The 13,979-nt window shown below is 42.6% G+C and overlaps 5 protein-coding genes across 5 annotated transcripts; 3 read left to right on the top strand and 2 right to left on the bottom strand.

Moving 5' to 3' along the window:
• BKA55DRAFT_680822 (uncharacterized protein) lies at positions 1-3,160 on the top strand (the record flags this gene model as incomplete). The annotated part of the gene is made up of 9 exons (XM_046198231.1): positions 1-255; positions 309-1,146; positions 1,213-1,336; positions 1,385-1,448; positions 1,503-1,545; positions 1,597-2,029; positions 2,090-2,683; positions 3,045-3,054; positions 3,140-3,160. Exons 1-9 carry the CDS (start codon positions 91-93, stop codon positions 3,158-3,160), a joined length of 2,292 nt encoding a protein of 763 aa, XP_046042612.1. The 5' UTR covers positions 1-90.
• Positions 3,161-4,679: 1,519 nt separating this feature from the next.
• BKA55DRAFT_599197 (uncharacterized protein) lies at positions 4,680-6,055 on the bottom strand (the record flags this gene model as incomplete). Its single annotated transcript, XM_046196364.1, has 6 exons — positions 4,680-4,727; positions 4,791-5,058; positions 5,125-5,126; positions 5,318-5,460; positions 5,527-5,688; positions 5,815-6,055. 6 exons carry the CDS (start codon positions 6,053-6,055, stop codon positions 4,680-4,682), a joined length of 864 nt encoding a protein of 287 aa, XP_046042611.1.
• A 1,435-nt stretch (positions 6,056-7,490) lies between these two features.
• On the bottom strand, positions 7,491-8,423 carry BKA55DRAFT_545796 (RTA1 like protein-domain-containing protein; the record flags this gene model as incomplete). The annotated part of the gene is made up of 2 exons (XM_046190848.1): positions 7,491-8,167; positions 8,225-8,423. The coding sequence occupies 2 exons, from the start codon at positions 8,421-8,423 to the stop codon at positions 7,491-7,493; spliced, it is 876 nt and encodes a 291-aa protein (XP_046042610.1).
• A 687-nt stretch (positions 8,424-9,110) lies between these two features.
• Positions 9,111-10,373, top strand: BKA55DRAFT_697038 (uncharacterized protein; the record flags this gene model as incomplete). The annotated part of the gene is made up of 1 exon (XM_046200329.1): positions 9,111-10,373. The coding sequence occupies one exon, from the start codon at positions 9,111-9,113 to the stop codon at positions 10,371-10,373; it is 1,263 nt and encodes a 420-aa protein (XP_046042609.1).
• A 790-nt stretch (positions 10,374-11,163) lies between these two features.
• On the top strand, positions 11,164-12,836 carry BKA55DRAFT_599194 (Tannase/feruloyl esterase; the record flags this gene model as incomplete). Its single annotated transcript, XM_046196363.1, has 3 exons — positions 11,164-11,631; positions 11,683-12,453; positions 12,504-12,836. The coding sequence occupies 3 exons, from the start codon at positions 11,164-11,166 to the stop codon at positions 12,834-12,836; spliced, it is 1,572 nt and encodes a 523-aa protein (XP_046042608.1).
• Positions 12,837-13,979: the final 1,143 nt, after the last annotated feature.

Genomic DNA, 13,979 nt, shown 5'->3' with positions numbered 1-13,979 from the left:
AAAACATTTCTCCTTCGCTTACGGCAGTGGACTTCCAAAAGACTGAATACCCAACCAGGCCCAGTTCCAAGTATATTGTGATGAGCCGCCATGGTTTCGTTGTTGTTCCCTGCAGTCCAGCCAGCTGCTCAGCAGCCGTTACAGGCCCATAATTTCGTGAGGTTTGGTGGTGCTGAGGGCTCCTGCGAGTGGCTCGGCAAGAGAATCCGCAGCGTGCGGCAGGCCTGCCAGGATTGTCACCAGAGGAGAGTGAAGGTTAGTACTCCCATCTTCATTCATAATTACGGGTTTAACTGGTGACTGTCTAGTGCGATGGCCGCCGACCACGGTGTGATACCTGTATTGCCAAGGGACGGTCCTGCCACTATGAGTCGCAACAGGGCCACTCGAGAAAAGCCGCTCTGAAATCGCGCCTGCTTGCATTGGAGAAGCTCTTCTTTGCATTGCAGTCCAAACCTGGCGACGAAGCGGACCGTTTGCTACAACAAATCCGCTGTGCCGACGACGTCCGCACCTTGCTTGACTTTAAAGATGATATGTCGCCACCTGAGGTCAGCAGCTCCACCAGCATCAGCCCAACCGTCAGTAGTCTCTCGAGCTCCACGATTGGGTTTGAGGAACAATTTCTCGGGTCCGTTACTCCAGCGCAGAATAGCGCAAATGCCCCTCTCCTCCAGGAACCGCAGGTCGGGGATGATATGCTGGGAAAGGCCGATGTCCCCACTCCCTCCCCCGCACTGAGGGAACTAGCAGCAGATGCATCGGCGTTCCTGATCTCCGTCTTCATCCCCAGCGCCTCTACTACACAAGCCGCAGTCGAAAGCTTTTTCAGCTCCAGTGGCAAACTATTTCATGTCTTTTCCCGTGAACAGGTTTCAGGCTACTACAAGGATGTATTTGGAAGAGATGGCTGTTCCATACCAAGTCAGAAGACTGCCATTTGCTGTCTCGCCGCAGTTGCAGCTGTTGGGGTCCAGTACAACGCCGGTGACTTTGAGGTCGCTATAGAAGGCGTTTTCTATGACTTGGCAAGGCAATTCTTTGGGAGCTTGATGGAGGAGCAGCCACTCGACGCAATCAAGGTCTGCGCGCTGCTGGCTATGTACAACATCATGAATAAGGCGACTGTTTCACTTGCTTACATTGGTTCGTCACCTTAGTTTCCCTTGCGAGGCCTCATTTCTTTCGATAAGTCTAACTCTGTTTGCACAGAAATTGGTCTGAACATGTCAAAGAAACATAACCTAGTTGACAAATGCTACCACTATCCTGGTCTGTCCCCAGAGGAATGGGTTGACTATCGAAGGACTTGGAGAACATTACTGTTCTTTTCAAGGCAAGCTGATCCGACTTGATCCACTGACATGAGCTAACTTTGTTGAAGCTGGCTTTCTTCAACTCTTGGGTATATCTCGGGCAGTGAGATATCTTTCCGGGAAGTAGTTCCAGTATTTGAACCTAGACATTTCTTTCATGCCCAGCTAAAGCTGACATCAATACAGTTGGTAGACGTGGAAGTCGATCATGCATCCGATATTAGCCACAGTAAGCTAATTCATGGACTATTTCTATTACTTTTCTTACGTGGTGCCACAGCTGTCCAGACGGAGATGACCAAGATCTCCCTTCTAAACGCGGATATTCTGCGGATGCATCTGTCCTCTAAGGAGCTGCCCAGCCAAGCCATAGCTTCCATAAACAAAGACCTTCAGGACTGGCACAATCAGCTCCCTAGGCAAATGCATCTCCCTAATCTCTACCGCGAAGATCTTTCGGTAGAAGTCCGCCGAACTATCTTAGCTACTCACTTGCTCTTTCTCGGAGCCACAATGCTTCTCTATCGCCGCATTGCCTCACAGTTCGTTCAGCATTCCGGTATTGGCCATGGGCACAGCATTCTATGGAAGCCCATTGAGAACACGTTTCTCAACCATGTAGATCAGGGTGTTACTGCGGCAACACACTCGTCCCGGATATTAGGCCTCTTGCGAGCAGAAGCGGGAATATTCAAAAGATGCTGGCTTGTTATGTAAGCTGCAACCGTCTCCGCATTAATCCATTTAATTGATCCTAATATTTTCCTCGGTAGCATCCAAGCATATACCTCTTGCGTTGTGCTCCTCCACTCTGTAGCGCAAAAGCAAGTACACCTCTTCCCTCGCTCATTCTGGGAAGACGACCTCGCCCAAGCCCGCATCTGTCTCGACATACTCTCCTTCTGCGGCACCGTGGACCCAGTAGCTCTCAAATTTCAGGACTGCCTCGTCCCTGTCCACGACAAACTGGCATCTTACATCCGCCCCTCAACCAGTATTAGTAGCCCTTCAAACCCGTTGTCCCTCGCCTACATTTTCGGAATTCCGTCGACCGCCGATGCCGACCGCGCCAGCCTGTCCCTAAAGCTCCTAATAATGTTGTGCCAGCCATTCGGCAACGTCGACAGCACATGTGGATCAAACGACAACCTCAGCACACTGTGGCAGAGCTTCTCAACACAGCACGAGCAAGTGCAGGGGGCCGAGCCGCTCGACTGGAAACTTGATAGCTGCCCTCCGTTCCACTGGGACCCCCAGGGCCTAGGGATTGGCGAAGCGGCGCTGCTGGAGAGCGATAATCGGTTTTTGGGCAGTAATGAGCCTAGTGGATGGGCTGGGTTCCAGAGTGAAGATGGGCACGAACTCGAGTGGGTGATGAGTTAGGTGGCAGGCATGGCGGTGAGGTTTTCACGGCTGTGGAATTCCAAATGATGAACCAGCCTCTGAAATACAAACCCTCTATATTCTCATTTACAAATAGCAAGCAAGCTCATTATAAACTCCTTGAGGTATTGATTTGCGGTCATCCAAATACCCCGCTAGGGTCATCATGAACTCATTCGAAAGGCTTTGAGCTGATATATTAATCCTTAGTATCTATCTTAATATCTATTTCTCCACTCTCTTCAAAGGCGCGGCTACCACTACCTCATGCCCCGAGCTCTAAAAACAACATAGTTAAACATCTCTAATATATAGTATAGTAAAGAGCTGCGATACTATAACTAGGCAACTCTTGGTAAGTATTAATAAATATAAAAGCGCCTTTTATTATTATGTTTTAATATAAATAATATAATTTAAAGCTTAATAATTATTAACAGTTTATAAATACTTTAAATTAAGTTTATTAATTATAAAAGATTAATTATATATTAATTTTAATAAATATAAAAAAGCTTTATAATATATATTTTATTTAAGTTTTATTAAAATATAATTATATTAAAACTATAAATAGACTTATTATATATAAAATAATATATTTATTAATGCTATATTAAACTATTTTTTTTAGTATTTTTTTAAGTTTTTAACTTAAAAATAGTTTTAAAAGGTAGCCTTAGTAATAAGGTAAATACTTATATATAAAATTAAAAATACTAAGTGTAAAATAGCCTAAAAAGTATTTCCTTATATTTATATAAATATTTAAAAGTTAAAAAGATTAAAAAAAAAGATAAAAAATAAAATTAAAGTTATATTAAAAAGGGGATATTAAGAATCTATTATAATATTAAAATATAATTAATATAAATAAGAAAATAATAAATATTAGTTGCCTTAAATACTATTTTAATATTAAATACATTTTTTATAAAAGTTTATAATTTTAGGTATTAATATATACTTAAACCTATTATTATATTACTTATATAATATAAGATACTATATCTTTACTAGTTAGTTATTGCTTATAATACTATTTTAAGACTACTTTAATAGAATATATTATTAAATATTTTTTCTTATTAATTTAAAGATTATTATAAAATATTAGTAAATATACCTTTTATAAAGATTAACCTTAATTTTAAGGATATTATTATTATAAACTTAAAAGGAATTAAGGTTATAAATTAAATAAAATACTATAAATTTAAAGTATTAATATTAGTTATTATAGTAGTTTTATATATAATATATAAATAATATATTATAATTAAATTATATATAAAGTATATACATAAAAGTTCTTAGTTTATTAGTTTTATATTTTATTTAAAACTATTAAGGTCTAAAACTGCTTTATATTAAGATTATTTTATAAATATATTTATGTTATACTTTAACTCTATTAATTCTAACATAAATTAAAAAAGTAAAATAAAGGTAATAATATTTAAAGGACAGAGAACTATTTAACTAGCTTTATTATAATATTTTTAGTATAAACACTTTATATAAATATTATATAAATATAAGTATTAAATAAAAAGGCTAAAGATGACTTAAGATATCTCTAAAACATTATTATAAAAGGGTTATATATAAAGTATTATTTAGACATGGGGTTAAAATAAATAAAATAAATTTAACTAGGCGTCCTCCTTTTTCAGCTAATATAAACCTTTAGCTACTTAAATTAGAACTAACTTGCACTGCCTATGTTGGCTAACTAAAAAGCCATATTACTTGTTGCCCAAGTCCCCAAGATCTATTTAACGAGATAGCACTTAATATAGTCCATTCCTGGGGATCTATCTAAGCTTTCTTTATGGAATTCTTCCTAGTGAAGCAAACCTGGCTGCATAGGCATAAAGCCCAGGCTTCGTCGCTGGCTACTATTCTCCTTACTCATATCTTTCCATTCCTTCCATATCTTCTTCGCCATTGTTTCGTTATTTAGAACACTTACGGTAGTCATGGCAGAAGCTTTCCTGCTTTTATAGTCTGACGGTGTGCGAGTTCCTTTTGAGTTCAAGAGTTAGTCAAGTTGTTTATATAAAGGAGAGGAATTAAGATGAAACATGCCGTTCCCGAGGCGTTTGCAAATTCAGCTTCCTGATTCGACACGTTATTGGTGATGGGGAACATAATATGAATCGAGGGCAATTTGTGTGAGGCATTGCCCTGATCGGTAGGGGACACGCGTTTGGGGTTTATAATCTCTTCCTCAACGTTCTTGTACAAGAACTGTTTGCCATCCTTTGTATTCGCCGGGTCAAAGAACTCCATTTGGTTCTTGAGGTATGCTCTTGTCAAGACCGAGTTGAGTTTCGCGTCCCAGTAATCCAGTTCACTAAAAGAGTGTATGTTAGTATTGGCTCTCCCCCAACCCATTATTCTGATTGATGTGAAGACGTACGGCTTAAAAGTGACGTTTGTACCTGTCGCAGTAGCGGATGCATTCCAGATACCATGCATCTTCTTCTCAACTCTTCGCTCCCTTCAAAACAAAGTAAGTAAAGGACTGGTGTAGAAGCTCAATAGGATCTTAGGGTTGTAGGGCTCATTATGGCCCATTCTGATTTGGCCTCGGCAGGAATGATGTTCAGAACATTTGAACTTTCGGATAAAACCTGCTGAATGCCGGTGTCAAGTTCGAGCTGCTGCCGAAGAAGACCTGTCATGACATACGCCGACACAAAACCATCCAGTGCATTCAGGCCATTCCACGGCGATTCAGCCACATGAGCAGGTACTGAAAGCGTAATCAATATTTTCCCCACACGTCACGACGAAGCTTGGGTAATAATGGAAGACTAACCTCCGGTCCAGTTAAGTCGAGCTGTCATTAAAGCGGGATACTCTGCGTAGAACATATAGTTCCGAGGGCCAGGACGGGTCATCAGGCTGCAGTCGAGGTCATCATACGCCCCAGCCTGAATGAGCTTGGCCTTTCCCCCACCTATCTCCTCGGCGGGCGTTCCTACAATCCTGACAAGCTTTAGCAATGAAGCGAAGCAGGCATGTCTTAATGCTTCTATACTTACGTTACTTTGCCCTTGAGGGCTCCACTCTTGAGGGCGCCTTTGACGCCGAGTCCGGCGGCAACCGAAAGCTGTCGCAATGAGATTGTGTCCGCATGCATGTCCCATGCCTGGGAGAGCATCATATTCTGCGTTGAAGGATACTGATCGGTCTTTTCCGTGCGAGTACTCAGCTATGAAAGCTGTCGGGAGGTTATAAGCGCCGCGCGTGACATTGAAGCCTTGCTTCTCGAGAAATTCTGTCAAGTCACGATGGGCATGCTTTTCATGCCATCCGAGTTCCGGGTTATCGTGGATCTGCAACATTAGCACCAAAATTCTCATATAAGTTCTGAACATGGGGGTCTAACCTCACGATTCAATCCTCGCAGGTTCTTATTCTTACTATCGATAGCAGAGAATACGTTTGATGCCAGGTCCTTCTCACTCGTCACTACAGGCGTTGCCAAAGCACACCTGATAATGATTAAAAGCCTTGAGAGCACGATGAAAAGAGGTAACGGCACAGGAAGAGCTGAACGAGACTATCCTGCTTTTCGCATTCTACGTGAGATAACCAGAGTTTAAATACCCAACAACTCTCGGTAAATCGGTCTTTCACTCTCCATCTGAGCAGGGAATCTTGGGCTTCTGTATGTCCCCAAGCTCCGAGATCCTTGTATTTGTTCCCTATCTAATGCTGGATGATCTCCTGCAGCTGATGCGTCCTGGGGTGAATAGCGGGATTTTTGCCAAGTGATCGGCCCAGCTAGTCAAACTCAAACTTCTCCTTATCGCTCTAGCCCGCAACCTGAAGCATCCTAGAGTCACATATGGCAAGGTACATATCCGCCTTTGAGAACTTTACCGATCACGTCCAACAACTTAAACATCATCATCCGCGACGAATTTGTCAGAGGGCAAGCCTCTCAATCTCCGGTCACAAGCAAGATACAAAAACTCAGACAGGAATAGCAGGAAGAATGAAAGGGCAAACACAGGTGATATTGAACTATCTTATGCTTTTATGTAGAATCTAGGCTTTGTGATACCTTTTAAAGGGCTGCTAGAAGCGCGACATTGCTCCATACTCAAGTCACTTAGTTCATCTACATCAATTGCTACTTATCCGCTGCTGAGAACTTTGCCGAAAAGGTCCAATGATTGAAGAGTGCTAAACCATAATGAATGCTAGTAAGCCAATTGATGCAACAAACCGCATGGACTCACACTTTAAGACACCCACCACATTGTAATAGCCTTTACCTGTAGAATGTGAAGCCTGTGTTTCCTCACCTTTTCGCCTTGTTTCAGGAAACAGCTTGTACAAAGGAGCGCGGGTTGCATGGGCTAAATGCCGAAGAAGTCAGAAAAGGCTGAACATAGACGGCCTGAGATCCGAGTCACAAACGGTGAGTTGATACAATGAACCTGGAATCCTTCTGAAAAGCTTATCTCGGGCTATTGTGTGTGGGTCAGGAGCACGGTGCACCCTTGTTAGCGCAGGTGGCTAATAATAACTCCATTGGAGTTAAGCACTTATTAAGAGAAGTTATTAAATATAGACAAGTGATTATGCTACCTAAATATGTATAAGAGATAGGGTATTATTTTTAATGAGTTAGCCTGGTCTATCTTACTCAGATATTGGTATGGTTCGCGTAAACTCAACATGGCTGAGACCTAATGCTTGTATCGCGCGCCTTAAAGGGGCACTGGGAGATTTCTTCCTCCTAAAAATGCTCGGTTCCCCATCATGCCCTTACTTAGTGTGTTGAACCTCTTGCAGAAGCATGCTGTCGCAGCGGACATGGCCAACATTGACATGAAGCCCATCCGGGTATCGCCAGATATAGATAACCGTTACAAGCCACATTAACAAGGTATCAAATATATACAACGTCCACTCATGAGAAAGAGCATATCCAGTATAGCCCTGAGCATACTCAATGATCCTGAAGATAGATCGGATCATAATGAGAAGACTGACAGCATAAAGCATATATAGGCATGGCTCCCATGGCATAATAGTGCCAATCGACTCGGCTGTTGGTTCGCGGATCATACGACGATGGAAGACCAAGGATATAGCGCAGAATAGACCAAAGATGACAATCTGGACAACAAGACCGAGGATAACAATTCGTTCAGCCCACTTACTTAGACTTGCATTTTGAATAACCGACATACCAGCGCCACCACCTTGGATTATAAAGGATAATACATCTCCAAGTACGAAGGTCCTTGTCAACTTGGTTGGCTTGAGAAGAGAGTGTTTATCGGCGTTGAGACCTCTGATGATTCGACCAAGGATCATGTAAATGGAGGCAGCGAAGAGCGCGGGGGCGATGAGGATGAACATGTTCTGAACGGCATATGGCATGATCTTGTTGGTTTTGCTATGGGCACCTGCGCGGACGCCATACCCGACCATCTCGACTACGATAGATTGTTAGAAAACAAGACGAAAACCGTGGGGGAGTGGTGGCAGCTTACAAAAGCAACCAATGGCAAACACAATGCAGAAATAGGTGCGCGTCCTCCAAATCTTCCAGATTATGCAGAGAAACGAAGCCATAAAGAGCACCAAGAATATGGCAGCCGCCGGTACGCTTGGGGCGTAGCGCCACAGGTAGGCGCCGCCTTTGGTAGGTTCAACCCCGGGGACCGGCTCGAAGAGACCTTCGGTGGACATTGTGTTGTATGGTAGGTAGGTAGGAGATTGGCCTGTGCCTTGGTCGTTACTGTAGCAAAGTAGAGTAGGACAGAATAGTTGGAAACCCGTGGTTGCAATGATTGGATTTGGAACGGCCGATGACTGAATAAACAGGTGGAAAGAAAGGCAGATAGTTCTCAAGTTTGACAAGATTTATTAAACACGCATCAATCATATATCTACATCTCTGGCAGACGACGTGAAACAACTAATCTCAGAGTACGGATACGCGTCCCTGAGTTAGTTCTCCATGCATATTGCCAGATATTTCTAAAACTGATGATTCTGCTTTAGGGTCAATAACTTCCGTACTCCAGAAGGGCACGACTACCCAATCATAGACTTCTCTAAACGAGGAACATGGGTTCGTCTGTGCATACTGATGAGGGCCAATCAGAAACGTCTCTATACGGGCTGGATACGGGGATAGCGGGCATCAGTGGGTGCCGCTAAGTATAATTCCGTGGGCCAAAAGCGTTACGGCCTGGCCGATCTACGGTCAAATCCGATCCAGTGTTCACTTTCATCTCCAGCTTGTATCACGTGTCTTGGAAAACCATGACTAGAATACGAGTATCCCCCTTCTCCACGGAACTAGGCTGGCTTTGCTTGTTTGCATAATCTCATTCCTCGCAATCAGTCAATTCTCTACAACAGTTTCTTACTATGGCCCGCTCCAAGAAATCTCATACCGACAGTGATAGGCCCCTCAAACCACGCCGAGCGCACCGCAAGTCTCGCAATGGCTGTGGCGTCTGCAAGCAACGACATATGAAGTGTGACGAATCTCGACCGATTTGCCTCAATTGCAAGATTTCCAACCGTGGGTCCCAGTGCATCTACATCAACATTGGCCAGCAACCATCGCCCTCCCAAACAGCATCAAGTGCGGATACGCCGTCACCTTTCCATATTTCTTCTCATCTTTCTCCCGCGGGCCCGACGTCAACATCGCTTAGTCCAGGCAGCTCTGTCAGCTCGGCTTTAACTCCTTTCAGCGATACACTGGGCAGGGGCGATTTGTTCGATCTCAGCCACTTCACGCTTTATCATCATCTTCTGACGAATCGTTACACCATCACATCAATCGACCCCTCCGATGAAAGCATCATCTCACACACATTAGACTATGCACTCAAAGCCCCCTACTTGATGAATCAGCTTCTTGCCCTCTCTGCCCTACATTTGAGCAACCCCCCCTCGCTCCAGCAGCCATATTATCATCTCGCCACCAGTCTTCAGACAAGGGCGTTGACCTTGTTCAATGAGGAGAGGCAGGAGGTTTCGGAAGAATCATGCATGCCTATGTTTCTCTTCTCCTCCCTTGTCGGAGTGCATGTCCTCTGCAATACTCTGCAAGGACCAAGAGAGAGTTTCGGCGCCGTTCTCGACCGCTTCATCACTTATCTGTCCATACACCGTGGTGTTCGCGCGGTGACGAAACAGTCATGGAATACAATCAAGAAATCAGGACTCGGGCCTATTCTCCAACAAATTGAAGACGCATTCCCCACAAGCGAGAACGAGGTAGAAGCGACAGCTATCCTCACCAGAATGATCGAATCAAACGCCTCCCTGTCATCAGCTAGTAAATATCACAACGCCGTATCCACGCTGCAGCGGTCGTTTTCTCTCCATGCAGCACTAAAACAGCCAAACGGACGACGATTCGACGCTGCGATAGCATTTTGTCTTGATGTTGATGACGAATATTTCCATTCGCTAAAGAAGCGACAGCCAGAAGCGCTGGTGATCCTTGCATTCTTTGCAGTCTTACTGCATTGGAATCGATCTACATGGCTGATTGGTGATGGAGGACAGTACCTAATACAGTCCATTACATCCCATCTCGGGCTTCATTGGGCAGAATGGTTGCAATGGCCCAACTCAATGTTACAGGACACATATCGGGGCCCGAGCAATTCATAATATCAAGAACAATAACACTAATGCATTGTACCTTTAAACGCTCCTCGGGGCATTTATAATACTCAGAAACAAGTGTATACAAATGCTATTGGTAAGCTGTACTTCACTTCCTTCTAACGTGTAACGCTTATACAAGGACATTATGAATAAAGTTCTTTGTACTCATATTCAAGACGGATTGGAAAGGTCGCTAGCAATGGCAAGAGCTGTCTCAACATTGCTTTACAGATCACTCGGGCGAGTCTTAATCTTGTCTTTCTATTGTATTATCACGTTCATGGTGTAGCAAGCCCCTGAAGATTTTACTAGCCGATGACTAGATCCTAGGTGCTCACTAGGGCAATGAGTGTGCTCTAGTCGTCATTAGCCACACGCCAATTTCTACCCTTTGTCCTCAAGGGACCAAGACTCCACATTTCATGGCCTGGGCCCCACGGAAGCATACGGATACGAGTATTGTCTCTCTTGGAGGACCATCCTCCACCTCCACCATAACAAGGCATTTTCTCATCTAGCCCCTGCATCGTTAGGTGAGCCGAGTACCCGATATGTTGCCGATTACGCGTGTGAGGGTTTGTCAAGTTTCCATAGCAAAATTGCATTAATACTGTGACTTTTGGCATTACAAGTGCCACAGGTGGGCCTCTACATCTTGCAAGGGCTTTGAGATTTTTAAACATAAGAACACCTGAGTATAAGGCTATAAAGTACAAACACGAAAAGAAGCAAAATGCTCCCCAACCTACAAGTCGTCTTCAACCAATCGACCCCATATACCGAGGACGGAACCATGTCTCTCTCTTGTTCTGTTGATGCTATCAGCCAACCAACAATCTTTGGAGGGAAAGTCATCGACTTTACCGTCAACTTGGTCGAAAACTATAATTTTGAGGCCAAGTCAATCCTTTACTATGGCCACCCGACTACCGTCGCTGAGGACGTCAATTTTTGCAATGTAACTGTCACCTACACTCATCCTGGCCAGAACGACACTGTTCGTGTTGAGACTTGGCTACCTATGGACAACTTCAACGGTCGACTCCAATCCATTGGGGGAGGAGGCTGGGTCGCTGGACGATATCCGCCGGGTTATGCTGCCATGAGCGGAGCAATCAGCGAAGGTTATGCCACGTCGGCGACAGATGCGGGGTTGCAATTGCAAATGGACTATGGTCCTGATATCTGGGCCCTTGCCAGCGAGGGGAATCCAAATCTCTATCTCCTCCAGAACTTCGCTGCTGTCTCTCTAGGCGATCAGGTACATTCTTGAACTATTTTTGTCTTGACGTGTTGATGTTAACAAGACTAGGCCAACATTTCCAAACGCTTGATCAAAAGCTTTTATGGGGAAGCACCTAAGTACTCTTACTTCAGTGGTTGTTCTCAGGGCGGGAGACAGGGCATGATGCTTGCGCAGCGATATCCAGAAGCTTACGATGGCATTCATGCGTGTGCCCCAGCAATCAACTGGAATCAATTCTTCATGTCCACCTTTTGGCCTCAGCTGATTATGCAGGAGCTAAACTACTATCCGTACCCTTGCGAGATGAATTCTGTCTTGGCAGAGGCCATCAAGGCCTGCGATGGACTTGATGGCATTATTGATGGAATCATCTCCAACGAAGACGCATGTGACTTCGACCCAATGAATGTCGTCGGCAAATCGTTCAACTGCTCCGATACTGCTAGGAACATGACAATCTCTGAGGAGGCCGCCAAGATAGCCAAAGCGACCTGGTCAGGCCCGACGACATCTGATGGCGAATTTATATGGTATGGACCCAACACGGGAGCTCAGCTGAGCGGACAGGCGCTTCAGCTGACGAGCGACATTGGACTTGCCATGACCATATGCTCCAATGATACTTGTCAAGGCGCCCCAGTGGGGCTTGGGGAGGTTTGGATCAAGTACTGGATAGAAGCCAACTCAGACTGGTCGTATAAAAATATGACCCGAGACGCATTTGAAGCCTTTGCCCACGAAGCTGTTCAGCGATATGAATCAGTAATTGGGACAAACGACCCTGACCTGACAGCATTCTACAAGAAGGGCGGCAAGATTCTGGGTTATCACGGAACGGCAAGTCCTGTTTCTTCTCCACACTCGCGACCCCAGCTAACAAGTTGCAGCACGATCAACTCATTCCAGTCAAGGGCACGAGACACTACTACAACAAGGTGAAGGAGATTATCCCTGAGGTCGAGGCGTTTTACCGCATGTTTGAAGTTCCCGGGCTGCTGCACTGCTCCGGCGGCAAGGGAGGACAACCCACAAACACGTTTGATGCACTTCGAGCTTGGGTCGAGAACGGGACCGTGCCGGCTGAACTGCCTCATTCTTTCAAGGACGACAGCGATGATGGGCAGAATCGTCTTCTGTGCCATTACCCTAAGAAAGCATGGTTGAAGAGAAATGAGACTGAGAATGGCTTATATAAGTCTACTGACTTTGTTTGCGTCTGAGTACTAATACTAATGGCCATGGTATAGATACCCTGCTAGAAAGCTTAGAAGGATATTATAAGCTTAGAAAGACAAATACATAAGTAAAATAGGCAAGATATAAAGTAAATACTATTTATTATATATTAGTAATATTTATAATCTTAAGAATATATAAAACTTATTACTTTATATTATAATATATAAATATAAATTTCTAGTTTATTTATTAATAAAATATTAAAAACTTATATTAATATACCTAAGATAAATAAACTAAAAGGGATATATTAAGGTTAAATATTAAAGTAAATTATTATAAAAAATAAAAAGCTTTTACTTTTTTAGCTTTTATAAAAGGCCTTTATAATAATATTATTATATACTTTAATATTTATAAATTGTATACCTTTAATAAGAAGTTTAATAATAATTTAAATAATATTCAAATATATGTTAATAATATTAAATACTACCTTAATATTAAAATAAAATATTATATTTTATATAATCTTAAATAAATTAATATATTTGTAAAATATATAATATTAAGAAAGTTATTAATTAGTGCTATTATTAATAAGTTTTTCAAAGAAAGTTATAATACCCTTATAATTGCCTAGAAGTTAATTTTAATAATTATAATATATAAAATATTTAAAGTTTTATATTATATAATTTAAATATTACTTTATCCTTTAAAATTAAATAAATAAGTATTATATATTATACTAGTCCTAGTTAGTTTTTAAAATATAATAGTTTACTTAGTTATATAAATAAAAGTATAATTAGTAATATAAGCACTATAATTACCTATATTGTCTTTCCATCTCTTATACTATAGCTCGATGCTGAATTCAGATAATTGTTAACTATAATCTTAAGTCTTCCGAACAAGCTTCTAGATTTCCATCTGCAAGTATATCAGGGGTGCTGAAGACAGAAACAGGCAAGTTGCATCCCTCCCTGTTGTCAGGAACCTTGTAAGGAGGCTATTATCTTTTCTTATATTAATCTGACAATTTCTGTAACTGGTTACCCGATCGATTTATTTCTGTGCATCACGGATCAATCCGTAGTCCACAAGTGATTGGCTACAGCTAACCATCGCAACAGTTGATGGCGATGTGCCGAAGAAGCAGATCACAAATATGCAACCCT

Source organism: Fusarium redolens, assembly GCF_020744475.1.
Source record: "Fusarium redolens strain MPI-CAGE-AT-0023 chromosome Unknown BKA55scaffold_25, whole genome shotgun sequence".
Taxonomy (NCBI): domain Eukaryota; kingdom Fungi; phylum Ascomycota; class Sordariomycetes; order Hypocreales; family Nectriaceae; genus Fusarium; species Fusarium redolens.
The sequence above is the reverse complement of the archived record's forward strand: the minus strand, read 5'-3'. Positions and strand labels throughout refer to the sequence as shown.